The 26960-nt window shown below is 38.1% G+C and overlaps 2 protein-coding genes and 1 long non-coding RNA gene across 11 annotated transcripts in view; 1 reads left to right on the top strand and 2 right to left on the bottom strand.

The window, feature by feature from the left end:
* Positions 1-2804, top strand: part of Mxi1 (MAX interactor 1, dimerization protein) — a 78222-nt gene extending 75418 nt beyond the window's left edge. For all 4 annotated transcript variants that reach the window (XM_004838959.3, XM_004838956.4, XM_004838957.4 and 1 more), the window contains one exon: positions 1114-2804. In XM_004838959.3, coding sequence (XP_004839016.2) covers positions 1114-1277 — 164 coding nt within the window. In that variant the 3' untranslated portion in view covers positions 1278-2804. The remainder of the gene's footprint in view (positions 1-1113) is intronic.
* Smndc1 (survival motor neuron domain containing 1) overlaps positions 1-20299 on the bottom strand; it is a 29795-nt gene extending 9496 nt beyond the window's left edge. For 2 of the 6 annotated variants that reach the window (XR_015440486.1, XR_015440487.1), the window contains exons 1-7: positions 20053-20283; positions 18868-18987; positions 13965-14107; positions 13049-13210; positions 10501-10654; positions 8878-9441; positions 1537-5764 (exon numbers count right to left, since the gene is read on the bottom strand). Coding sequence is in view for 1 of the 6 variants with exons in the window: in XM_004838954.3 (XP_004839011.1) it covers positions 9304-9441; positions 10501-10654; positions 13049-13210; positions 13965-14107; positions 18868-18987; positions 20053-20277 (942 nt within the window). In the remaining 5 variants the exon portion in view is untranslated. Of the gene's footprint in view, positions 1-1536; positions 5765-8249; positions 9442-10500; positions 10655-13048; positions 13211-13964; positions 14108-18867; positions 18988-20052 lie in introns of those variants that run through there. The other 4 variants (XR_015440488.1, XR_015440489.1, XR_001183054.3 and 1 more) reach the window with 3 other exon arrangements.
* Positions 20300-21141: 842 nt separating this feature from the next.
* Positions 21142-26960, bottom strand: part of LOC110347835 (uncharacterized) — a 46645-nt gene continuing 40826 nt past the window's right edge. Inside the window, exons 2-3 of the long non-coding RNA XR_015440492.1 lie at positions 24809-24869; positions 21142-21368 (exon numbers count right to left, since the gene is read on the bottom strand). This is a non-coding gene — a long non-coding RNA (uncharacterized LOC110347835). The remainder of the gene's footprint in view (positions 21369-24808; positions 24870-26960) is intronic.

The raw sequence follows: 26960 nt of genomic DNA, 5'->3' as shown, positions 1-26960 counted from the left end.
TTTTGCCTTTTTAAATGGAAATTTCCAAACAAATAATGAATTCTCATTGCTTTAATAACTGCCAGTGATCTTTCATCTAAGTCAAATATGGAACTTCAGGCTTTGTGTTTGTCTTTTAAGAGGATTGAAAAATCCTGAGTTTTTAATTCTAGTTCCTAAGGGGAAAAAAAGCAATTTTAAACTTCCTAAAAAGTATTATTATTAAATATTGATTTCAGTATTTAACAAAATATGATAGCTATGGCTATGTATGTATTAAGGAGTTTGTTTGGTTTTTAATGCCAAATTCCACCACCATAATGGGATCAAACTCGGGACCTTGTGCTTTCAAGGCAGGCAGTGGAACCACCGAGCTAAATCCAGTCCACCCATAATGTCTTTAATTCTTTATATATCTCACTGTAATCTAGAAACTCATTTTAAATCTCAAGTTCTCATTTCAAGCTGTATTTGGGAGCTGGGGATGTAGCTCATCAGGCAGAGCACTTGGCTAGCATGCATGAGGCACTGAGTTCTATTCTCAGCCCCACAAAAAAATATGAGATTTCAAGCTATATTTGATGCAAGGAAATTAAATTGGAAGACAAATCTGTCAAAATTTACTTTGATTGCCTTTAGTTACTGAATAAAAAATTTTAAGATAAATTGTAAAAGTCTGTAGAATTATCTATAGAATACCATCATAGGTCCTGATGGACACGTTTTCTAGTTTGTTTGTTTTTTTTAGTTTGCCTGGTTTAAAGTTTATGCTTCTTCTTTTAAGGCAGCCCTGATTAAGAAACAACACTGAGAATTAGTTTCTGGTTTAATGCAAAACAGATGTTAGATGTTGGGATCTTTTAATATTAAGTACTAATTCCCAAATAGACGGAGTGCTTTTAGAGAGAGGTCCAGACAGACTGGCATCAAAGGGTTTTAGTAAACTTGCTGCCTAAATTAAGACCATGGTATAGCAGACATTTTTTTGTGGAGAAAATACTCTTCACCTTGTCTGTCTGCAAAGATCACTGATAATGTGCGTGTTGTATAACATTTTATACTGTTTTTCTTCATGTCTTAATCTTCAAAGAGGCGTGTATAGATTATTAATGCCTTTCTTTTCTCTTTTGGCAGAGGAGATTGAAGTGGATGTTGAAAGCACAGAGTTCTCCCATGGAGAAGTGGACAATATAAGCACCACCAGCATCAGTGACATTGATGACCACAGCAGCCTGCAGAGTATTGGGAGTGATGAGGGTTACTCCAGTGCCAGTGTCAAACTTTCGTTCACTTCCTAGAACCCAGCATGACATAACAGTGCAGGGCAGAATATTCACTGGGCCAATACAATACAATCTCTTAATTTGGGTTCATGTTGCAGTCTCCTCTTTAAAACTAAACAAAAACTATACTTGAACAAAAAGGTCAGAAGACCTGTAGTTAAGCAAATACTTAGCAAAAAGTGGGATAGAGCCTCCCCAGCAGAACAAATATTCAGAATATTCATATTGGAAAAAAAAATCTAATTCCTAGTGGCAGCAGCAAACGTGAAATTACCTTGATTTGATTTAGTTGGTTCAAAAGAGGACATTGGAGAGTCCATCCTCTTTCTAGTTTGCTCATACTGCATTGAGTAGACACATTCAAAGATGAGGTTATGAACCCTTCCTTAGCTTTATGGCCCTAGAAACAAAATCAAATCTATAGTGAGGAAGACAAGATAATCAGGCAGTAAACTTGGGTAGCTAAAGAGCTATTACAGCTCAGCCTGGGACAACTTATCATGAAGCCTGTGGATGATCAATTCTTTTTTCAAAAACTCATTTCATGCTCTACAAAAGGAGAGACTCCCATGAAGCCTTTTGAAAGGGATCATCATGCAGCTCTCAGCTTTCTGTTGGATTCCATGCTAAGCCAGCTGACCTTATCCTGTATTGTTAGCACTAGGGCACCAGCCCACCACCCCTAGGCCGCAAGGGGCACTCCCGCATGATGGCCTCTGACACACAGGCCTTTTGAGTATGGATCGGGGGCAAGAAGGAAAAAGCTCTACATGCCTCTGTATCTGCGTGAGTTGTGAGTTGTGCACGCAGATTAGCAGGCCAAAGTCTGAGCTGTGGCAGCATTTTTGAGATTTTGATAACTGTTTATATGTGTTGAAAACCAAAATGACATCTTTTTAAAGCTTGTCCATAAGTAAACATAGATGTCTTTTATAGTGGAAAAACATTGGGAAAAATCTATTTTGATGCAGCATTTGATAATAACACCTCTTTGTAGTGCACAAAAGGAACGAGGTCTGGGCTAGGTAGAAAAAGGTCAATGCCATTTTTGTTTTTAGAATCATTACCCTTACCAGTTTTTAACCATCTGATATCCATAGCAGACACACTATCGTAGTTAACATAGTTAAGTTCAGCACTTACTTCATTTTACTGTAAGGATTTGCTTCCATTTTCTACAGTCTCGTCTCTCAGTCCCACTGTGCAGGTGCTATTGTTGCTCTTAAATTTTCAGAAATGTTATTTTCTAAGTGAAATTCCCAGCCTGCACTTTGATGTCACATGTTCCCATTGTCTTTCAAATGCCAAGGTTTCCCTCTGGTCCTCAAGCTTACCCCAGGAAACCTTCTGGGGACACCCCCCTTTTTGGACTTTGTATACTTTAAATAATTTAACTACCCTTAATTACTTAAAGCTTTATGATTTTCATAACTTATTGCTGATTTTAATGGATTGTTAATTTCAGTCCTGTAGTTCCATTTTATGTTTAGATAGGGCTGGGCAAGGAAAAAGAAAATAAAGACAACCGTATTTAGCAGTGCAGCTGAGTTGTGTGTTAATGTCAGACTCTTGTGAGCAGCACTGTAGCAGCATTCAGTGCTTCTGTATGTGAAGTGTACCATCCTGGTCACACCTAAGGCCCTCAGCACGTGTGCACGCACACTTGTTCTTGTGCTCCTCTTGTCCCTCCAAAAAATTTTCCCTTGACTGTGCTGTGTTTGAGTAGATAAATTCTTTGAAGTAGGTGTGTGTGAAAAACTGCATCCCTTTAGAAACTTACTACACTTCAGGTGCTGGAGACATAATGAAAAACATGACAAAAGAAATTCATTCCTATGGCCCAGGTAAATTATTTTTTTTCATTTATAATATCCCTGGCTAGGTCAAGATGTTGCACTATGTATTTGCTTATTTTTGACTTTTCCAAGTGAGAGTTTAAAGAGTGTGCTTCTTACCATGGAAATCCATTTTTATTTTTCCCATAGCATTCACTAGCATCATTTTACAAAAAGCTGAAACGTGGGACATGGGACACATCTGAGGTGCTGCCATTTCACTGTATATGTACAGGATGATGGGTGGGGAAGCATCTGTCCCAACCCTATAGTACACACATCAACTGCTCCCCTATACTGCTCCTTCCCTGGGTTGGTTTTCCTTGAGGGAAGGAAAGGGTAAAATGTATAATGAATAAGAAGGATTAGTTTTTCAAAAGACCAACTGACACGTAACTGAACCGCAAGAAATAAAGATTGTGAATAAAGAATACCCGAGTTAATTTTTTTAACACCCTTCTCCACGAAGGCAAACATGAACATCCACACCTTCAGGCAACTATCTTCTGTCTGTGATACATCAGAAGTCCAGAATTTCTGAATTATAATTACTATTCTAAAATTTAAACAGGTGCCTATCTAATTCCATATAACCTAAGCACATGGCTTCATGTATTGGGTAAGTGCTTCACGTAGGACACAGAGTTTTTGACATTATCTGATCTCAGGGGATCCATTTAGTTACACTATTACACAAACTGAAAAGACTGGCAGTTCCCTTCAGTCCCCACTAACTTTATTTTAGGGTACTCTTCTAATAAAATGCCTGTGGGCTATACTTTAGAGGTATAGGTAAATCTTACCCCACCGCACTACCAGAGGATTCTGATGAAGTCACTCTGGTTAGCACATGTATGAGAACTACTTTTAAAAAATCTCTGCAGGCCCCATGACAATGGCTGCCTTTAGAATTATGAAGGGATTTAAAGTGTCGAGGCAAGCCTCCTCCTGTAAGGTTATACTGCTGCTTAAACCCAGGCATGCTCTACCCCTCAGCTACATCCCTAGCCCTTTTTTTTCCCTCCAGTACCAGGGATTGAACTCAGGACCTTGTGCTTGGCAGGCAAGTGAGGTGCCACTGAGCTAAATCCCTGGCCCCCTTTAAAAATTTTTTTTGAGATAGGGTCTTGACTGCTATAGGTATCTGAAAGCCCTGCTTAATATTTAATATTTAATGCTGACCTTGCCTAGAAAAGCAAATAAACAGCTATCTTCTTGCCCCCATGCACTAGAACAAGAAACTTTTGTTGCAGACTGTCTAATTCTTTTAGTGTAATTCAAAGGCACATACTGACGATTTCACTTCATTGTTTTGCCCTTCTTTTCTTTCTGGAACTGGGACTCGAACTCCGGGCCTTGTGTTTGCCAGGCAGGAGTGACGCCACTGAGCTACATCCCCGGCCCTTGTTTTGCCTTTCTTCCAAGTTACAAATTATGAAAAACAGCCCAAGTGAAACACTATTAAAATACTGCCAACCCACTTACTGTGATTTGGGGGATTATTTCTATTTTCTTGATAGCTCTTTGCAACAGGGAAAACAGTCTTTATTGTTAGGGCAATAACTGGGGTATTTTAGATGTTCACACCAGGGCAAAGAATAGTACTGTAAAGATGTAACGAAAGCCATGCAACATTACTAAAATGTGTACCAAGAGAATACTGTGTAAATTTAAGAGGTCAGTACCTTCGTCACACTTAACTGAAAGCTAGATCACCTATACCTGACAGCACTCATGGAGGGAAAACTCCAGGCAGAAGAACTGAAGGGATACTTACTCCTTCCTGCCACTTCTGAGCAATGAGCAACTGGTAATTACCATCTATTAAAGACTAGCCTAGCTGCAGAGCTCAGGCTTCGACTCAAGTTTTCCCACGATATGGAGTCAAGTGTTTGCACCAAGCCTGTTTCTGGGGTCAGAAATTCACTGCATCTTGCTAAGATAAGTACAGGGCTTGAAAGGGAAAAAAATAAAAGTTCATCAGTTTTACCAGGAAAGGGGAAATGAGCCAGCAAAATAAAAACCATGATTTTGGGTCCCAAACTGACAGTGTCTCCTCAAACAAAGCCAACCCAACCTTTCCTTTCAACAGTATAACCATGGGTCCTTTACCTGAACTAATACCGCAACTGGGGAAACATTACAATTTAAATAATTCTAGTGACCGAAGTCTACCCTGGGCTCATAAAATGAACTGGAAAGGAATATGGTAGAAGTTAACTGCCAGTTTTTACTGCCTGAGAACTGAGAGATAATTATCTAAAATCTGGTAGTTTTAGCTACTTCAGCTATCAACTATGTACTGTTAATTCTCAGGTCTACTTTATCCTTCCCATTCAAGGCCACAAAAGAACCACCTTTATATACATTAGCTGAAAAGGCAGAGAATGCAATTGAAAAACCTTACAAATGTAACACCATCATATGTCTTCTTTTACTGCTTTTTTGGATATACCAAGACAAACTCTTAGAAGGTCCCATCTACTGGTTTCTGAACCTCATAAAAATATATCTATACCGAAATGTAAGTTTTTAAAAATGATAGGATAAAGGGATTCAATTACTTGGGTCTTTTTGTTGAAACTACAAAATTACCTGTTACTTTGCCTGCTATGCTCTTCATCTCCAGTGCAGTAAAAATTCAGTTTAACTTGCAACTCAAAAATCCTAGATACAAAGAATGTTGACATTTACTGTTGAATTTATAAATTATTTGTACTATCTGCTTCATAGTATAATATAAACAATACAGTTCACGTATTTATTGAACCCTTTTAAGATTCTAACGAATACAAAACCTGGTTAGTTTAAGATTTTCTTCCTTCCATATTTCAACGTCCAAATTAGGCAAAAAGCCAAATTAAGTAACCATTATTTTTGGCTGAGTTTACAACTGGTATTTTTCACCTTGTAAAAAGGTGTAGTTTAAATTATAAAATTATAACTTACTGACACACATGGGTACCTCCAAAATAAACTTTCTTTACAGGACCGGACGTTTCCTTTGCTTTTTCAAGGCAGACACACCCAACACTAAAATCACATACCAAAAATACAGACACACAATCCTTCACTATGACAAAAACATTAAAAATGAATTAAGTTTTAACTGATGAAATTAGTTTAATGGCCTGTTTTTATAATTAGGCTAAAAAAACTGCCACTAAAGGTATTTTTCATTCCAAATATCAAAAGCCTTTTACATTTAACCTAAAACATGGTTCTCAGCCAAGGATGCATAAAGAATTGTTTATGGTGTTTGTCAAAGACACCCTGGCTTGGATAAATAAGTCTGGAATAGGAACTAGACCCAGAAGTCCCTGTTTAATTTTATGAGCACCAGGGGTGATTTTTATTATAACCTTTACTCTCTTCCCATTAAGAAATATGCACTAGTGTGAAAGTTAATTTAAAACCTTACTAGGACTTATGTTTTGCTTGGTAATTTGTTAACATTTCAGTAAGTTGTAATTGGGGGCCTCAAATCACAAGCAGTGGGTTTTCTTATCCATGAAGAATGTCAGCTGTTTAAGGAAAAAAGATCATGTATTCACCACTGCCACTTCCCAATAAATGTCAGCTGCTCCTATGTTGCCTATCATATGCCAGCTATTGTAGCTCCTTACAAATATTAACTTCCCCTTAAAACCTAGAGAAAGAGCTATTATTTTCATTCTATAGTACAGGAAAATGAGGTGGAGGACTCATACACATTAGCTAATAAATGGGGGGCCAGGATTCAAACAGCATTCTGGTTTTAGAATCCTTGGTCTTCCAGTATGCTCTGTTGGTCTCTCTACATGCTAACCAGAATAGCATTTGTTATCTGTGATGCTATTAGATTTCTGGTCACTATTCTTGGGCTTAGAACTGTTTATTCCTTGAAACAGTGAATAACAAAAGAATGCTAAGCTTTGAGGAGATACATGAAACCACTGTATTTAGGAGTCATGAATCAATATTTTACATTTCAGTCTGTCAGTTTCAGAATTTTAAGTCATCTTTCTTGACAGGGGAAACTACACTAAATTTTTTCACAAAGCTTTGTTAAGGCCAGAGTTCCTAATTAATTTTTAGAATATGGAGAGCATAACCACCATAACCAGTAAACTACTACTGGTATTATGCTTTTCATTAAGCATCTCAACTTCAGCATCAAACTGTAACAAGTACTATATCCTCCATCCTAACTTTCAGTTAATCCAGAGACGTCATCCTGACACTTGCTTTCCAAAAGGTCACATCTACATTTCTGACACAAGGGCTCCTGATCTTATGCTATGCTTGCTTCTGATTTTCAAAATATATGTTTTCTATGATATGGTCACTTTTATTTCATTTCTCTCTCCTACTACAAAGGCCTCCAGTAAAATTAACATGCAGAAAAGGGCCCACAGAGTCAAAGGAAGGCTAAGTCTTGGTTACAGCAGTTTTTCCTATTCATACACCAGGTAAACTACTATCCTCCTAACATACTAAGGCAACTGACTAAAAACAATTTTCTGGGGCTGGGGATTTAGCTCAGTGGTTCTGCCGCCTGCCCTGCAAGTGCAAGGACAAGAGTTTGAAAAAAACCCAAAAAACAAAAAACCAAAAAACAAACCATTTTCTGTACAATTACACTAAACTTGCTCATGTTTTCATTCAAAGGGTTCTCTTACAACCCTTCAAGGCTGATGCTATTACAATAGTTAGGAGATAAATATAAGTATATTTCAAAGTTTTTATTAAAAAATTTCAGGCTTTAGGTAGCCCTTTTTCTGTTATAATCTCTGTTCTACGCGTTTAGGAAGGAAAATTGTGACCTCCTAGGCTTGGAGGAGAAAGGCAAAGGGAGAGAAAGAATTCTACCTTTTAACACTGTCCTAAAGTTTCAATTTACAAAATAAATAAATAAATAAAATAAATTTAAAATTTGTAAAATTAAAAAATTTCCTTTTCCAGCAAAAATTTACAAAAACTCCAATACACAGCAGAGACTTAAAATGACTAGTTGGTCTGAGATCTGATTTTTTGTATTTAATGGAAGGAATACTTAAGGATTTATTGAAACCTTTATCACACAATACTCTTTCACTGTAATTGTGTGCAAGTTCAAGGCTTACTATACCACAGCTGGCAGCTAAAGACTACGCCCTTTTGTAACACACCCTGGAGATTTTAAAAACACTTTATTTAATAAAAGTTAAACATACAAACTGAAATTAACACACATCCTAAAAATCATCTTCCATTAATAGGAAGACCCTTTTCTATGCATGTATTTGGCTTAAACTTAACTTCGGATAACTGTGATGCTCACACCAACAAATGCTGGCAACTTGATCTAGTTAATTAAAATTACAAACTCAGGTACATGAACATAATATACAGGGAAATTATGGTCAGATTAATGCACAAGAAATACAAGAAATTTTTAATGATGAAACATTCAGTACTCTTGTTCATTAATTTACCCTTGGTTTTTTACAAAAATAGTATCTACACTGTATACAGGGCTATACATCACTTTTTGTTTTCCCATATAAACATTACACGTCCAAAAAAACAGTACCACTACCATTAAGTGAAAAAGGAAAAAGCAAACAAAAACAAATCCACAAAACATCAAACAGAAACACCTTAAAAAAGGTAGCTCATCCTAAACATGTTTTTCTGCATAAAACTAAATGAATAAAAATAAAAGCTGGATCAACTTTAGAGATGGCCTAATTGGCTTAGAAAACAAGTTACTGAAGGAAAAATCTCAAAATAAACTTTGCCATTATAAAGTAACCTACCTTTAGACTTATCTTGACAATAGCTCGGTTTTAAAGTTGAAAAAAAGAAAAAAGATCTCTAGCAGGTGGCTGGTGTTTTGCCTTCATGTTCCAATGAATTGTGTGTCAAACTCCAAGTTACGACTGCACGTGGGACTTGGTATTAGTATATCAACAATTCATCAAAGTGCCGAATGAAGCAGCTTCTATCTAGAAAAGTTGCCTTATTCAATAAACTCTGAGGGAACTATGGTAGTAGCAATGAAAAGTTAAATGAATAACAGTTTATCAAATGCAATTTCTTCAAGTTTCACTCTATTAAAGTCAAACAATGACAACAATGGTATCTTCCTTACTCACCTATCAAATAATTTACCTTTAGAAAAATATAAGGATAAAAAGGTAAATGTAAAGCCCTGCAGAGATGAAATCCAACAGTTTTTTTGATTATTGAGGCATCAAATGCCTGACATTGTATTTAGAAGTATCTTGATACTGTGTCATAGGTTTATCAGCAATTCCACAAGTTCCTACTCCAACTTTGCCAGTTACACTCTCAGGTGAAGCAAAAATACTCCTCTTCACCTAGGGGAAAGAAAACAAACCATCAAACCATTCCTAATTAGTGTTAGAAAAAAAAATTTTCCCCAAACTTAGTGTTATACTACATTCTAGTCTCAGTATTAAAAAAAAAAAAAAAAAAAGCATTGTTTTGTTTGCTTAGGGTCAAAAATGAGTAGTGAAATAGTCTGGTGCTGGAAGAAGCCATTTAGTTAAAAGTTATGGAAAGAAAATATCACTACATATTATTAAAACTCGTAACATTCACTTTTTAAAGGTCTCAACATTTTAGTTTTGTAATCTTGAATCATAATTTATGCTGTGAGCTAACTATTTTGGCACAACTATAACTCTGGTTGTATTCAAGTTTATGGTGAGCCTGTTGAGATGTCTTAATTGCGAAGAGCCTTGACATTCAAGTCATAAAATAATTATGGTCATGAAAGGGAAGCACTGCTTTCCATGCCCACCAGTGCAAGAGTCAGCCTGATAGAAAAGTAAGATAAGGGTGAAAGCCAGGTTACCCTATTTTTAACTTCTATGAATGCTATGGTTATTTTCTACCCAATACTCAGAGAAGTTTATTAAGGGAACCTGGAAGCTCTTTTAAATAAAGTCTACTAGTAGGGCCAGAGATTTAGCTCAGTGGTGCTGCTGCCTGCCTCCAAAGCGCAAGGCCCTAAGTTCGATCCCTGGTATCAAAAATAAATAAATAAATCTACTAGTGATGCTTATAAAGGCACGTGAACTAAGCCAAAAGAGTTCAATAAATTGCCTCTAAGTGGTCTATAAGGTAGCAAATAATTTTTCAAATTTCTATAATTCCTAATAGAAACACAAATTTGTAATGTCTGCAGAGACAATGGCTAATAAAGATTCTTTCAAAAAGCCAAACTGAGGGCTGATTCAATTTTAGTATATGTCCTGCCGAAGTGAGTACAGCTGAGGACTGATTCAAGAACTGGTTATTCACACAGTTTTGAAAATCTATCTTTTAAATTATAACTAAATAATTTTAATTATAAAATTATTTTAATGGCAGTTGTATTTTTCAGGTGTAAAGTGTGCTGAAGATTTACCAACCTGGCCCTTTTTGTTTTTAGAATAGGCTCTGTTGTTGAACTGCTGCCATTTCACTTTCTGGTCTTCTCTTTCCTGCTCAAGTTCCTTTATTCTTTGTGCTTTTTTCAAAGCTTTCTTCTTTTTATATTCACGCTGCTGGGCAATCATTTCTTTTCTGTGTGTGTGAAAAATAGAGCTAAATGTCAACTCTTAAGACTTAAAAGATGATGGGCTGAGGATTTAGCTCAGTGGTTCTGCCACTTGCCTTGCAAGCACAAAGTCCTGAGTTCGATCCCCAGTACCAAAAAAAAAAAAGATTTAAAAGATGACTTCTTTGTAGACCTTAGCAATGCAGAAAAAAAAGTCCAATAAACTTATACTTCTCTCCACAAATAAAAACCTTAACTCATTAAAATCAATGCCAAAACCTAGCACTAAGAAATGTTTTTTTTAAAAAAGGATATCATTGGAAGCTTTCAAACATTATTACATAAATCAAAATTTTCACCTGTGACTTATTTGACCTTTTTCTGACTTACTAGCGAGCTGTGTTTTAGAAGCTGAATTTCAACGTCAGCCCCTGAACAGTTTACCCCGCGCATCACCGGGCAGCGTGTTTATGTACTGAGTACACCGAGCGTCACTCAGGAAGGTGGGCATTACGGCTAGTCGATTCTTGTATTGATATAATTGTCATTTTTATCTTTCTGTTATATTATCTTATAAAAATTAATTTTAAAAATGCAATTTTTGGTCATGCTGTATTTAAATAATTGGACTGGTAAGTGGTTCATGGCCGGCTAACCCTTTATTCATTTTCAAACAGACAGTTAAGAATAACTGCAGCATTTGAAGAGACTCAGTGCAGTAAAACATGCCACCTCAACTGGACGAACACTACAGCACACATGCACAAAAAATATCACAGTTAACCAATCTTAAAACCAGTAACTAACAAAAGAAAAAAAACCCCAAAGGTTAAACCAGGGGTGGCAGTGCCTGCCCATGTGATCCTAGGAGGCTGACGCATGAGAATCTCAGGTTTGAAACCAGGACAAGCACCTTAGTAGGACTCTGTCTCAAAATGCAATTTTAAAAAAGGGGGATGTAGTTCAGGGGTAAACTGCTTGCCTAGCATGTGCAAGGCTCTGGTTCAATTTCAGCATTACAAAAACAAGCATCAAAACAAAACCTAGGGTTTCCAAAAAATTCTAACAGGACTATAAACAGGATCAGAGTCTAAGACCACCATAATCTCTGCTCAGTGAATATTAAGCAATAAAGTCGAGGTCACCCTGTACCATATACTGTAATCACCACCACAAAGCTAAGTACGGCTTTTTACATAGAAGTCAAACGTCTAACCCCAGAGATTACAGACTGTTTTACAGTATTCTTATCGAAGATGTTCATGTTATCCAAAAGCTGTACACTCCATTCCCACTTCCATTCCTTGGATTCAGGCCATCATCATCACATACCTCACAGCAGTAGCTGACTTTGACGGACACTGATCATTCTTAAACTAAAACTGTATCACATCACATCTGCTCTACCTCAAAAAGGGCTTTATGATCTGGCTTCTACCTAGCAAACCTTCTGTGAAGCCACTGTCTTCTAGGCCAAGTTTCTACCAAAGGAAATTCTTTGTTACCTCTATGCCCTCATCCTGAGCCATTACTACATGTAAATGGTGCTCTAAGCTTTATTAATGCTACCATTTAATCCCCAAACCCAATAATATAGATAACTACTGCTCGTTTTACAGACAAGGAAAGAGAAGGTAAGTGGTTTGCCCAAGGTAATAGCACACATTAAAAAAGCTTTAGCTCAAGATATAGTCAGTAACTTCTAGTTTTTTTTACTTTGCTAACTTCTATTCTTTTTGAAATCTCAGTTTAGATGTCATTTCCCCAAGGAAACTGCCCTGATAACTGCAGTTTAGAACCTCTTCTTTGTTCCCATTAAGTACCAGTTATGTACCTCCATAACATCTACTTTATTTTTAAGGTGTCTTGGGGGGATATGAGAGGTGGCATTGAGCATTGAACCCAGGGCCTTTGCACTGAGCTGCATATCCCCAGCCCTTTTTTATTTACAGACAAGGTTTCACTAAACTGCTAAGTTTCCCAAGCTGGGCTCAAACTTGTTAAAATCTTGCCTTAAACTCCTAAAGTGCTGGGATTACAGGCATATGCCACCACACCCCACTATTATTAAAGCCTTTCTTTAATTATGTGTTCTCCTCTCTGGATATTTCCTTCAGTAGGGAAAAGGCTTAAGTTGGTCTTTACTGTGGTGAAGTCCCAGTACCTGGCTTATAAAATATGGTGGAAGATATTCTTAGTATATAGTATGTCATAGTTACTGAATGTCTACACGGGAACCGAGACATCTTCATTTTACCTAAGTACACATACACAGACCATGCTGATCCTGTGTCGCTAAGCTTCTGAGCAATGGTGACTAGTACTATAGCTTCCTCACCCGAATCTTGCTTACAAAGATTCTCTGCAACTACCTTCTACCAAATGGAGAACACCTAAATGTGAAGGTCAAAACCACTCACTTTGACATTGGTTTGCTGCCACTGTCCTCCTTTGCCTTCCTTCCTTCTTCCACAGGCTTGAGGTTCAACAGGGGAGTCACTTCAGCATTGCCATAACCAGCAAAGGTGATCGCAGCCGTGCCGTTTTCTTCGTCTATCTCCTCAATCTCCGCTTCGTAACACCTGTAAAGATATCATGGCTGTAAGCAGGTGAGTAAAGATTTAGTACTCAGCCTACAAGACTTACACTGCAGTGACTCAATTATTACATGTGTCTAAAATGAAACTTTTTCAATGGTTCTTTTGGCAAAAATAATACAAAAGAGTGGTTGAAGTTAGACATCTGCTATAAAAAAGCCCTCATCAAAATACTGCCAATACAAAGTCTTGTACTTGTATCTATTCAACGTGCCTTAATCTTTTTGAGAAATGGTATTTCTTACAGGAATGATTTTAGTGTATGTACTTTACAGAAATCTCAGAAAATCAACAATTTACTAAATTTTTAACATGAAAAGAATTTAGAAAATACAGTGGCACCTCAGTTCCTGAACACTTTTGTTTGTGAATAATTTGGTTTGCAAACTAAAGTGTCTGACAAAATTTTGTTCTTGTTTGCAAACTCTCCATCGGGTGACAAACACAAACTGGCCATCTTTTCTAGAATTGTGGGACAAATAAAGTTTGTGAACTGAGGTACCACTGTACACGCATTTCCCCCGACTCCAGAGTCCTAGTCATTTTCTCCACCAGTCTTACATTCTAAAACTAAAACTAAACTATATTAATTGTAACCACCCAACAATTAAACTGGCTGTTAGGAATTACACACCTACAGAGAAAGATTAAAATAGGGTAGTTCAAACTGAATAAAAACATCTTACCATTGTATTTTATTATTTCATGTTATAGTTAGGGGTTTTTTTTCTACACTTACTGTCCATCTTCACTCCAGACTGCCATACACTTGTCTCCTACTTTCCATGAATGAGTGGGCTGAGTAGAAGCAAAACTGTCTGAACTTGTAAGAGTTTCTGAAGGCTGAGTTGACAGAAGATCTTTGGTTAGTTCTATAACTTCCTAAAAGAGAACAACAAAAACCACAACATTTTAAAAATTCACATTGTCAACTATTTTAATTTTTGACTGATGACAGCTCTTACACCACATACCACTTATTAAGTACTCTTTATGTGTAGTTCATAACACTATTAGGAGAGTTCTATGATTATCCCCATGTAGAAACTGAGAGACAATATTTTATACTAGTAAGCAATGGAGCTGTAATTTAAGCCTATACAGATATCCTCAACCAAAAATACTAATGGAAATAAAGTGGACTTAAGCTTATATCATGCATTACTTCTAAGTTCCTATTTTCTCTAAAGATGAGAAAATATGGAGGGATTGAATTAGATTCAAGGTCTCTTTTTAAATGCCATGTATATTTCATGCAGCTGTACTGTTTTACAGGGCATTATTTAGCCATAGTATTAATTTTCCAGCCAACATCCTCTCCACAAATCCCCAAACACTTTAAGTACCCTTATTAGTAAGCAAAATGTTCCTACTTACACATCTCTAAAATACTATAGGCAAATATAAAAGAAACCAGTAGTCTTCCTACTCATGTATTATAAACCTTGCTGGAATAAGTAAGCAAATTATTGTTAGACTTAAAATAGTCTATTCCTTAATATTCATTAAGCACATTAGCACAGCTTCATTTAAAAGGAAAAAATAATAAAACAAAAGTAACACACAGGGAGGCAATGCCTCTCTGTGTGGCAAATATTATTTCTAAGGCTTATATTTATGTGTTGCATTCAAGTGTTAGGGTCAGTTTAAAAACCTGTAAAGCAGTAAAAATTGATAATATTCTGATACCTATTTGCTGTATTTTTACTCTACTGAAAAGCTATACTATTTATATCCTATCTGATTTAAGAACTTGCGTATCCCCCCCACACTGCTGAATTTTAAAACCTACTGTGTGTATGGGGAAAAAACTGGCAAAGTTAAACTCAGTTTCTTTTGGCTCCCACTGAGGTTTCATATTAGTAGTTCTGGTTCAGTAGCCAAGAAAGTTAAATATTACCTCTCTCCTGAAGGTACTTATGAAATCTCCTGGCTACTTATGAAAAAACTAATATTTGGGGCTTAAAAAAAAAGGAATATTAAGCCATTAGAGAAGTCAGTCAGCTTCATGGAAGACTCAGATTTGAGTTAAAAAATTCAGGAGAGTGACATCTGCAAACTTTGCAAGTTGCCAAGCAGCCATGCAATTTCTTTCTGCAGCCCTAAGGGCGAGCCCTGACCGCTGTGAAGTGCTGCAGTCAGGGATGCCTGTGCAAGCTGGGCAAGCACTCTTCCAGTCCCCCGCCCTCCAATACTCGCCAATTGGACAGCACTGCGCTGACAAAGCAAAGCAGTTCCAGCGATGTGGCACACAGGGGACACTGCCTGGCTCTGCTTTTATCCACTGCTTTTAGACTGGGAGGGTAATCCAGTAAGCCTGACTCAAGAGCCCACAAAATCCCATCATTAAACACGTCCACAGCCTCCTAAGGATCATTTAACTAATGAAGCACACACACAAATTCTGGAATTACAGTGTCAGATTTAGAACTCCTTTTCTTTTAAGACAGGACATTTTCCTACTATCCTCATAAAAGAATATATTTTCACCCAAGAAAAGGATCCTGAAAAGTTATGCATATTATAAAGAATTTTCAGAGCCCTGTGCTGAAATGACCCTTTTTATAAACGAAATCCAGAGCATTACTGCTAATGTCCTGTAACTCTGCCCTGGCTTTACATATCCCTCCCAGCAAAACTGTGAAGAACCCTGTAATTTTTTTTCTTTACATGTGCATATGGAGCAAAATATCAGAAAAGCTATTTTACGTATGAGGGGGTTCTTAAAGGTACATACCATTAATTACTTTTCCTCCCCCAAGTCTGAGTTCTGAAACTGCTCCTTCACTGACAGATGGGCAGCAGTTACAGTAACCGGCAATTCCAGGAAGCATCAGGTAGGTGTTGTGATCTACATAGCAGCAGGTCAAAGGGGGTGCACTCAAGCACTCTGCTTACTGAAGGAAGGCGTTTCGGGGATGCAGAGAGCCACTGTAATATATGAGACAAGTGACTTGACCCCTGCCTCCTTTAGAACCAGATTATTCAGCAAAACAGCCTAATAAATTGACCCTTTTTTTAAATTATTATCACAGACTGCCTGGGATGCTAATCAGTTAGCTAGCCTGGATTTTACTACCCCTACTATTTCTTTTAAGTGGGGAAAAAAAGAAAAAGGCAGTTGGGGTTTCATTAGATGAATATGCTGCCTCCTGAGTAATTTTACTCTATGTGAAAAACAGTACACAAAAGCGCAAAGACATAGAAACCTTACTGGAAAAACAGAAGCCATAGGAAAAAAACGCAGGACATTATGTTATAATCAAAGGGCAAATATTAATAACCAGGATAAGGACACAGTTCCATAAGACGAACACAAGAAATAAACCATATGGTGGCCCAAAAATATGAAATAAGGAAGCCAGAAACTTAATAGGCAGTCTGAACAGACTTTTACCAAAAGTAACAGGCAGAATTAAATGCCAAAGGCACAAGATACATCCCAGAAAGAAAAGACAGGAAGCCAGGGACACAAAGCAAAACAGAATCTGTAACTGTAGTCTCAACAGAGACAATGACTAGGTGGAATCATATACCCAAATGCTTTTCAGAATTTCATCTAATATTAAAAAAATGCTTTCCATCTTTGCAGTTTTCAGTTCAAAACACACCTATATCCAGGGCATAGGGCCAGGGATTTAGCTCAGTGGTTTGGCCACCTGCCTCGCAAGCGCAAGGTCCTGAGTTCAATCTCTGGTACCAAAAAAACAAAAACAAAAACACACACCTTTACCTAGTAACCAAAATGAAATTTTTCTCATGATGGAATAAGAGACTTCAAGACTGGTCAGTTCAAGTATTCTGTATTATCACTATCTGACATATTAGAACTTAAGCTTTATGAGTCTGTATCCTAATATGTACTCACATGCAGCTCTTTAATTCAATAAAATTAAAAAGTCAGCTCCTCACTCATCCTAGCTATACTTCAAATAGCCACATACGGTTAGTGGCTGTGGTATTGAACAGCAGAAAAGAACACTTCCACCATTACAGAACGTTCCATTGGACAGTGTTGTTCTAAATGGTTAAAGAGGATATTTATTTATAAATGACTCTGTGGTCACTAATTGACCTAGCACCTTTAGGTACTATTATACTGTCTACCACAATAGTTTCTCCCTGCAACATTTTCCACTACAGATCATATTAAGACATTTGTACCCTGATTTTAAAGACAATTTATTCTAGAAATATTAAAGATACCTTATTCATAATAATGTTATTTCAAACTCCATTCTCAACTACCCCTTCACCAGTTCCATATACCTCTTCCTCCCACTACCAAGGAAGCAATATATGGTATAAAACATTGGGATACAATGTTTTCTTCAAAAAAAAAAAAGGATTGCTTTTAACTTGATAACTCTCTGAGGCAAGAAGAAAGCCGGTCCTCTGGAGCCAGTTTGCTTTGTTACCTCGTCTTTGGTGCATATTCACAGAACATGTGAGCAGCGCAAATGTATAAAGAGGGAGTAAGCCGCTAGGCAATCTTTACAAAAGGACTCAGACGGGGAAATCTGTCCTCAAAATACCCTTCTCTTATTGACCGGCACATTGAAATCCATGGGCCTGGCTTCTACATATGGAAAGAGGGATTCTGTTCAAATTCTCAGAGCTTTAAAAAATAATAACATACTATCGCAAATTTATCTTAAATCTAGAATTTGAAAATACTCATTTTTAATTATGCCCTGATAGGCTCTTTCAGAATCCCACTTATAGACCTCATTTAAGTCTCATTTGTTTGCAGTTGTAATAGCTCTAAAATATAACAGTTTTAATGGGCAACAAGATGATAAAGGGAAAGATTATTTGGATAAGATGCAGTCAGTAGAGAGACATCATCTAATAAAAACATCCTGGAAACTTAAAAATCTGGTTCAGAATTTTAAGTTCTCAAGATGAAAAATCATATACATGTAGTATTCATAAATTATATACGGTGTTATTCTTAACTCGGTGTCCTGAAAACAACAGATACTTATCATGGCTTTACATTTTCTTGAAACCCCAGTGCAGTATAAAAGTTTTATACTTACTCAAATCTCCCATGACAAACAAGATCTCATTTTGACCACATCAATTCAACTTCACCAAGGACCAACATTTGCACTGTAAAACTTAGTCTTAAATTCAAATAACTATATAACATTAATATAGAAAACATGTTTCTCTTTAGTTTTGTTTTGTATTTTTAATAACATGGTGTAACCCACTAGCTTTGAACAGAAAAGCCACATATTTCATCTCCAAAGAATTCTGTGTCATTAAAAAGGAATCTTAATTAGGTTATATTTTTCTCCTTGAATCTTGAACTTAATTTCCTTTGCCAACTCTTGAAAAATAAAAGCTTGTTCCATTGTAAAGTTGCTTCTCTTGAAATTTTGAAAATAAACTCATTTTTTAAAAACCCCACAAGCACACAAGGTTTTCACAGCTACAATGCTTCATTCATTTTGCTGTATACAAACTGGGGAAGCAGCTTTCTCTACAAGCCTCAGGGTCTCTCTACACACATGGGGGGCACCCCACCCTCCTACAAGGGTGTTTTGAGTACCTAAGGATTCCAAACAATAAATCATTTAAAAAATACAATTCTTTTTAGGCAATGTTACATACAACTGTCCACCCATACTTACTTGCAAATCTTTCTTCAATTTTAGCAAATCTTCGTTTTCTCCATTTCCAGATAATGCAGCTTCTACTTGCTGGAGTTGAGCTTTGTAGCTTGCCAGCTGCTTTGCTAGGTCCTCTGACATCTGGAGACAATATAAAGGGTAAGACTATGAAAATAAAGCCGAATATCAAACCATAAACATTATTTTCCCAACCTGCCTAAATTAACAAGTTGTGCCCCCACTTTATTAACACTGCAGCTTAATTTACCATTATTTTTACTTTTACTTCAGACTTGAGCTAAACTACAAATTTCAAGGTAACAGATTCTGCAGATCACAACTGTTTGATAAATTCAATATAAAAAGGTAGAAAATGCGTAAGATGTAAAGGAAAATTTCTAGTTTTAATTCATTTAAAGACTGGCTCAATGATCACAGTTTATCACATTTAAAAAGCACTAGTCTGCTAGAAGTCTCAAAACTTCGGAAAACATACTTATTTTTAGGCATGACAGAATATGTCCAAAGCGAAATAAAAATGGTTTCTAGTTAACTACACAAATATCATTTCTCACTTGAACTATTATTCAACCATGAGTGTACGTAGCTCTCCTAAACAGAAATCTTCCATCCTGTCGCTAAATACGCAGTTATTGATATATTTTAAGCAACGCTACAAAATACTCTCGGCATGTAAGCATCCTAAGAAACGTGCCTTTCGCCAAATGCCGCTCATAATCCTGAAAATCAGCTGCGCATTAACGCTTTCTTGATTAATTCGTAAGCAAACATACGAGGCTTCCTAGGGTCTTCTCAAAATTCCAGTCCAGAGAGCTTGGAGTCTGGAAAGACCAGGGTTAAAGCAAACCAAGCTCCTCTCCTCCCACCACCCAGCACCTCAAAGCCCAACACAACTTTGCCGAGTACTTCGGACCTAATCACTCAAACGTCCCCTTCCGGACACGCGCGGGGCCCGACCCCCACCCCGATCCCGACCCCGACGGCTGCTCCAGGAGGGCCGCCTCCGCCGCGGCTGCCCGGGGCCGCTCGAGGGCCGGCTCTGGGCGGTAGAGGAGCCGGGGCCTCTGACCCAGCGCCCGCGCCCAGACCTTCCTGCGAGGCTGGCTCCCCGGCCTCGGGCCTCCGCTTCCACCCGGGAGCGACCAAGGCCCGGCGAGGCCTGACCCTCCCTCGCCGAGCTGTTACCTTGTGTGGGACTAGGGATGGGGCGGCGGGAAGGGGTCGAGGAAAAGGAGCCCACTGGCGGCGGCGGTAGCAGAAGGAGCAACAGCAGAGGAAAAAAAAAAAATCTCCGCGACGAGGCGATTCCGTCCGAAAATGAAGAACTCCGTCGGCAGTGAGGGGGAGGGAAGGAAAGCCGGGCGACGGAAGGAGGAAAAGACAAGGCAGGCGAAGTATCGCGAGAGACATGAACCATCGCGAGATGTTTCTCGGGTCACGTGATTCACGACACCCTCTGCGTTCTGTGCGTCGGGAGCGCGAAGTGGGCGGGGCCAAACAGGGAGGAAATGGCGTCGTTGTGCTGCGCCGGCGACGTAATATAGGCCCTCAGTTCTGGCTTGGAACCGGGAGCTAATGGGTAGTTCTCTAGGCTTGGGTCCTGTGGGACTTTTTATGAGGTCGCCAGGGAGGTGATACCATGTCCTGTTGTGAAGGAACAAGATTTGATGCAGCCTTTATCCTAATGGACTTCAAAGTGCAGGCCCCGAATCTGCCCCATTGGCGTCACCTGGAAATTTAGTGGAAAGGCAGATTAAGTCTGATCCCAGACCTACTGGATCCAGAAACCCTGGGGGTGGGTTTAGCAGTCTTGTCCTCTCAAATTAGAGAACCTCTGCTCGATATAATAAAAGCCTTAGAAGCAAGAGAAAACTGAATTGTAGCCGAAATTATTGGAGCAGAGATTGATTTAAAAATCTATGTGTTGCTAATTGTTAATTAAGTTGATTAGGTAAATCTCACCTAATGGGGAACAGTCTCCAAGTTAATACTCTTGAAGATAAGCAAAGCATACTTGCATTTATGTTAAAAAAGAAATGATCGTTGAGTGTGTATGTGTTGTGCCCAGATCGCGAAGTCCCCAAAGACCACCAATTTAAAATAGAGTCAAACTTTAAAATAGTTAGGTCTCACATATGTAATAGTAGGATATGTACAAGTTCAATGCGGATGCACCCAGCTGTCGAGAGGTTTGAATGGAGGCCAGATGTTTTTATTGATCACCCTTTTTACTGGTTGCCCATTTATCTCCTCCTACCCGTTTCCCCTCCTCCACCATGTTTATTAATTTATTTCAATTTTTAAAAAGTAGATAAAGACCTGAAATACAAAAGCTGTGGGGATGCCAGGAAGGAACTTTCCCTGGAAGATTGGGTTCTGTTGCTGGACCCGTGAGAAGGCTCTCAAGTGGAAGTGTGGAAACATCTTGTTTTAGTTCCTTGCTTTCTTTTGAAGGAGGGCTCTCTTTTCTTCCCTATGCACACACAAGTGAGTCAGGTAACCTGTGGAGATGGGAATCTAGGTCAGATTTGTAGGTGTGATTGGGATGGAAAGCAACTTGCAAGAATCGAAAATACTCCAGAGGGCAGCAGTGAGCCCCTACAATTAAGGAAAACCGCAAAGGGTGTACCTTTCCTTGGATTGAGATTTGTTTAAAATAACATGTAGGTTTTGACACACTGTTCTTATTCTAATTGTGTATTTTAAGAACTGCTACCAGGAGAATATTTATTTATGGGCGTGTAAAAATCTGAAATGAGAATTCTTTCTAGATCAGAAAATATGGAAATATTTGTTACACATTCCAGTATAGGTTAATCTAGTTATGTTTTCAAGATCGTTTTTTATCTCACTATCTAGGTAACAGATTTATAGAGAAGAGCTATATTGAATTTTAATTCTCACAAAGATGATTACATTTGTATGAACCAGACACCATTCTAAACACTTTCCATGTATTCATTTAATTTTCATAATGATGTGGTTTTAGACAAAAATGGAGCAAGTATAAGCTTTGATTAAGAGTGATACTTCAAGTAGGTTTTCTGACTTACCACATCCTTTAAAGTCTCAAAACCTGTACTCAGTGATTTTTCTTCAAGTTAATCATGCTTCTTCAGAAGAGCAGCATCCTACTGTGTGCAAGGCCCTGGGTTTAATCCCCAACACTACAGGACAACAAAGAGCAGTATCTAAACCTTTAGTTCCTTAAACTTGGTATTTATTTTATTGAAACCCAAGTAAATAAAATATAGACTCCAAATTGTCATCAGAATATACAGCTACTTCCTTTCAATTTGAAATTTAAAGAGCTACTGAATAAAATCACAGGTTTCCTTTGGAAATGGGCCAACCCACCTCAGAGCAAAGAGTATGCAATAAATAATATATGTTGGTCAAAAAGGAGACTATTCCTTACCTTTGTTATATTCTTTCCTGACCAGAGTAGCCCCAGATTTGCTTACATTTCCCCATATCTGAACAAATACCTAAAACGATGAATTATAGATGTATACATAGTCATAATAATTGCTCTTATGCTCTTTGCTTTTGTTACTCATAAGAGGAATTTTGAATGTTTCATAGAGATTTGCTCAGGAATTGTACTTTTGTGTTTGAGTGTTCAGGAGTACAGTGCATTGAACACGTATCCTGGGGTCATGCTTAGGCAGCATCATCCATTTAAGATTGAAGGAGGAAAAAACCATCCGTCCTGGTGCCCAAATATTCATGAGTCATAGCAATCCACTTAAATTTGTATTGCCTTGTTAGTCTTACCATATTTTCACCTGTTTTACCTGTGTCATGAAAGAACAGAAAACTATACTACTAAAGGATAAGAAAACAAGCCACTAAAAACAGATGACAAGGATTTCAGAAGATTATAATCTGAAGCTTTACAAGGATCAGAAATAGCAGTCACTCAAAGTTCTTTCGGGCTCTTCAGAAGCAGTATTTAATACCGTTTAAGTATCACTTTTCTGAAGTGCTTGGGACCAGTTGTATTTTGGAATTCTGTTTTTTTGTGTGTGGGAGGGGGTTGGGAATATTTGCGTATATCTAAAGAGATGAGATACTTTGGGGATGGCATGCAAGTTTAAATGTGAAATTCAATTATTTTCATATACCCCGTAACGTGGCCTGAAAGTAATTTTCTACATTTTTGGTGCGCCTGCGTTTTAACCGTGACTTGTGATATGAGGTCAGATATGGAATTTCCTACTTGGAGTATCAAGTTTCAGATTTTGGATTTTCAGATTAGTGAGTTCATCCTTTACTCTGTACATGTGTTACGATGTGTATTCTGAGCCCAAGAAGAACCCAAACAAGCATCTCTATTTATCATATATTTATTGCTGCTTGTACTATGGTAATGTAATTTTGATTGGTTGGAGATATAGCTCAGTAGTAGAGCTCTTCACTAGTAGGCACAAGGCCTTGGGTTCAATCTCCAGCTCTGCAAAAGAAAAAAAAACCCATAAAACTCACCCCCCTAAATAAAAATAAACAGAAAAAAACTCTGATGTTAAATTTGAATTAGAATCTTTTGGGGGGCGCAGTACTGGGGATTAAACCCAACGTCCTCCATCTGAGCTACATCTCCAGTCCTTTTTGCTTTTGGACACAGGGTCTAGCCAAGTTGCTAAGTTGCCCAGGCTGGTCTCAAACTTGCGATCCTCATGACTTAGCCTTCTAGAGTTACTTGGATTATAGGCATGTGCTACCATGCTCAGCTAGAATTATACAAATATATATTTCTTAGAAATAATGTCACCCCATTAGAGGGTGCCCATATTTTAATATCTATCTACCATTCCCCATTAAAAAGGAAATGGCATTTCTTAGAAAAATGGTTGATTTTGAATATCAGGCCCACAAAGTACAAAAGTGCAAAGTTGAGACTGAAACACCTCTGAGAAAGCAAGGAAGTTTCCCAAAACTAATAGGAAGTTAAAAGCCTACAGAACCCATCTTTAGGGAACTTCACTGGCCAACTATGAATCCATTTGGCCTCTTTTCTTCAATTAAAAAGTAATAACTGTAATAAATTATCAAGCCACTGAATGCACTTTTTAAATCTTTAAATCCAGAGATACTGAAAATGAATGGGGGGGTTTCCTTGTAGAAGAAATAGATGTAGCCAATAAAGGTAGATAGAGTGATAGAATTGGAAAGTTCACCATTTGCAATCCCAAATGATTCAAGCAAGGATCATCATCAAAAGCTAAAACTCACGTGGTGAGAAAGGTAGCGAAAGGGACAGTGGATACATAGAATCAAGGCGTCACACATAGAATCAAGGCGTCACACATAGATAAAGTATCATGCACCACAGATTGCTTAATAGTTACTAAGGGGAAACACACTGAAGTGTGAAGAAATTTGGCAATCATTGACTTAACCCAGTGGTCAAATTTAGTGCCACTATTGTGGGATGACCCAGCTTCATTTGCCTCTTGATTTGATGCAACGTGATGTAACAGTGTCACATGTAAAGGAACTCTGCCCAAAATGCTTAACCTTAATATTACTAGGCCTTTTATCCAACTTCCAGTTCACAGGAAATACAGGCATTGAGGCACAAGTAGAATGACCATGCGGGAATAATCAGACCCAGAATGTGAGACATTCAGTTAGTAAATGGACTTAAGTTCTTTAAAAAAACAAAAACCCATTGTCATTAAAAATTGGAGGACTGTTCTAGATTAGGAGATAAAGAGACACAACCATCAAATGCAATGAGTATATCTTGACTGGATCCTGGTTTGGAAAAATAAAGCTATAAAAGATTTTGGGACATTTGAGTATGGACTAAATATCAGATGATAATGAATTATTGTTAGTTTTATTAGGTGTGAACTTACTTTAGGGTTACTTAGGAGAATGTCTTGTGCTTAAATTAAGTATTTAGGGATAAAAGGTCCTAACATTTATAACTTACCTTCAAATGGTTTGGTGAAAATATGTGACGTTTTACATAATTCACATGTACATGTACATATCTGTGGACACACACACATAGGGAGAAATGTTAGTCTTTGGCATTAGGTAGATATATAATTGTTCATTGTACTAATCTTTCAACTTTTCTATATGTTTGACATTTTTCAAAGTAAAAAGATGGGGAAAAGTATTCATGAGCCGGCTATAACACCTTTTGGAGCGGTTTTGGGGTGTATGTGTGAATGGGAATGGTGGGGAAGAGCAGCAAAGAGTTGAGGGGAACTCTAGGAGTTAAAATAGCTTTGCAAGCTCAGCCTCACAGAGCACTAGTTACAAGGGTGCTCCACCATGCCCAGCTTCACCAGTCTTTTTGCGGGGGCGGGGAGCAGGAATTGAATTCAGGGCCTCACGTTTGCCAGGCAGGCACTGTGCCAATGAGCTACATTCCTGGCCCACCACAGTCTTTTAAATCCAGAGTTAATTGGATTTTTCTGCCTCAATGCCTCTAAAAGTATCCTCTTTATCTTAATATTTCCCACCCCCATATTCATGATGCCTGCAGATTATTTATCTTAGGAAAAAGGAAGGGCTGAGGATTTAGCTCAGGGGCACAGCACCTGCCTGGCAAGCGTGAGGTCCTGAGTTTGATCCCCAGTGACAACAACAAAAAAATTCACCTTAGGGCCGGGGATTTAGCTCAGTGGTTTCGCTGCCTGCTGCGCAAGCACAAGGACCTGAGTTCAATCCCTGGTACCAAAAAAAAAAAAAAAAAGAAAAATTCACCTTAAACATACTGTATAGAAAAAAGGAGAAAATGAGCAAAAATATTTCACATCACTTTCATTGCACAGTGGATAATAGAATAGTCTTTGTTAAGAACCAAGATATATTAAAGGTACAAACTCCCAGTAATGAAGGTCAACATATTGTATACCTAAAATGTACAAATAAAATTAATGAAAAAAGAATAGTCTTTGTTACAGGCTGCTGAGGGAGAGGGCAGTATGCCTTCCCACGTGCAGACAAGGAAAGAGAGATAGTTGGGTTTTTGTAGCATTAGAGATTTGAACCCAGGACCCTCACACTGAGCTATATCTCCAGCCTTTTTTTCATATTTTTTTAAAAAAGACAGTGTCTTGCTAAGTTACTAACTTGCCCAGTCTGAGATCAAATTTGCAGTCTTCCTGCCTCAGCCTCTCAGAGTGCTGGGATTATAGGTATGTGCCACCGTTTACAGAAAACAGAGTCCCAGGTTTTGCTCTTTCAAAGTGAGAGACCCAGGGCTGGGGATTAGCTCAGCGCCTGCCTCACAAGTGCAAGGTCCTGAGTTCGATCCCGGTACCAAAAAAACAAAACAACAATAAAAAAACTAAAATGAGTGGCCCAAAGTTACATATGGCTACATTTAGCTGTTTTATTGATAGTTGGCCAGCAGGCCTCCCATGATGGAGGCTTTAATATTTCAAAATTCCATTAGGTGGCAGTCAGGATCCAGTTATCTTTTGATTTTTCACCCCACCCCCCACCCCCGCTTTATCGAAAAAACATTGCCAAGCATCCTGTGGGGAGAAGGGATAGAAAAAACAAACATAAAAACTATGTATGGATATATGACTCACTAACCAAAAAACTAAGAATCCAGGTGAAGAACTGCAGGTTGTTTTAGTATCCACATTTTTATCTCTAGTATCCACATTTTTGCTGTGATTCTTTAACAGTTTTGCAAATTCCTTTATGTGCAAAGCCTTCTAGACCACGTGTATGCTGTCTGTATCTCTGTGCTGTTAGCTTTAGAGCATAAGTAGGAAATACGGCTCCTTTTATTCAAGACCTAGTACATTTTATACTACTTTTACAGTGACACCCTCCCTCTGTGTAATACTGCTCATAAAAACTCTTTGTGGTCCTGGTAGGTTTCTGTAGGTTGGATTTCCTGGGGAAGGACTCTGAGATTTCTGTGTGAGAGGTCTATGGGAAGGTGCCCTTGGGAGCATCACCCGGGAGGGGTGACGGGGAGAGGTGAGGGCTGGGCACTTACCGTGGAGGCCTTAGTTCCACAGAAGGAGTTCTGGAGCTAGGGCCGCCCTCAGAGAGACGCTTGTCCCTTAAGTCTAGGCCGGGGCTTAATTCTCGCCTGTCCCTAACTGATC

Source organism: Heterocephalus glaber, unplaced genomic scaffold (genome assembly GCF_053883595.1).
Source record: "Heterocephalus glaber isolate CG9 unplaced genomic scaffold, H.glaber_assembly_v1.0 deba00001497, whole genome shotgun sequence".
In the NCBI taxonomy this organism is placed as follows: domain Eukaryota; kingdom Metazoa; phylum Chordata; class Mammalia; order Rodentia; family Bathyergidae; genus Heterocephalus; species Heterocephalus glaber.
This window is presented reverse-complemented; position numbering and strand designations above follow the sequence as displayed.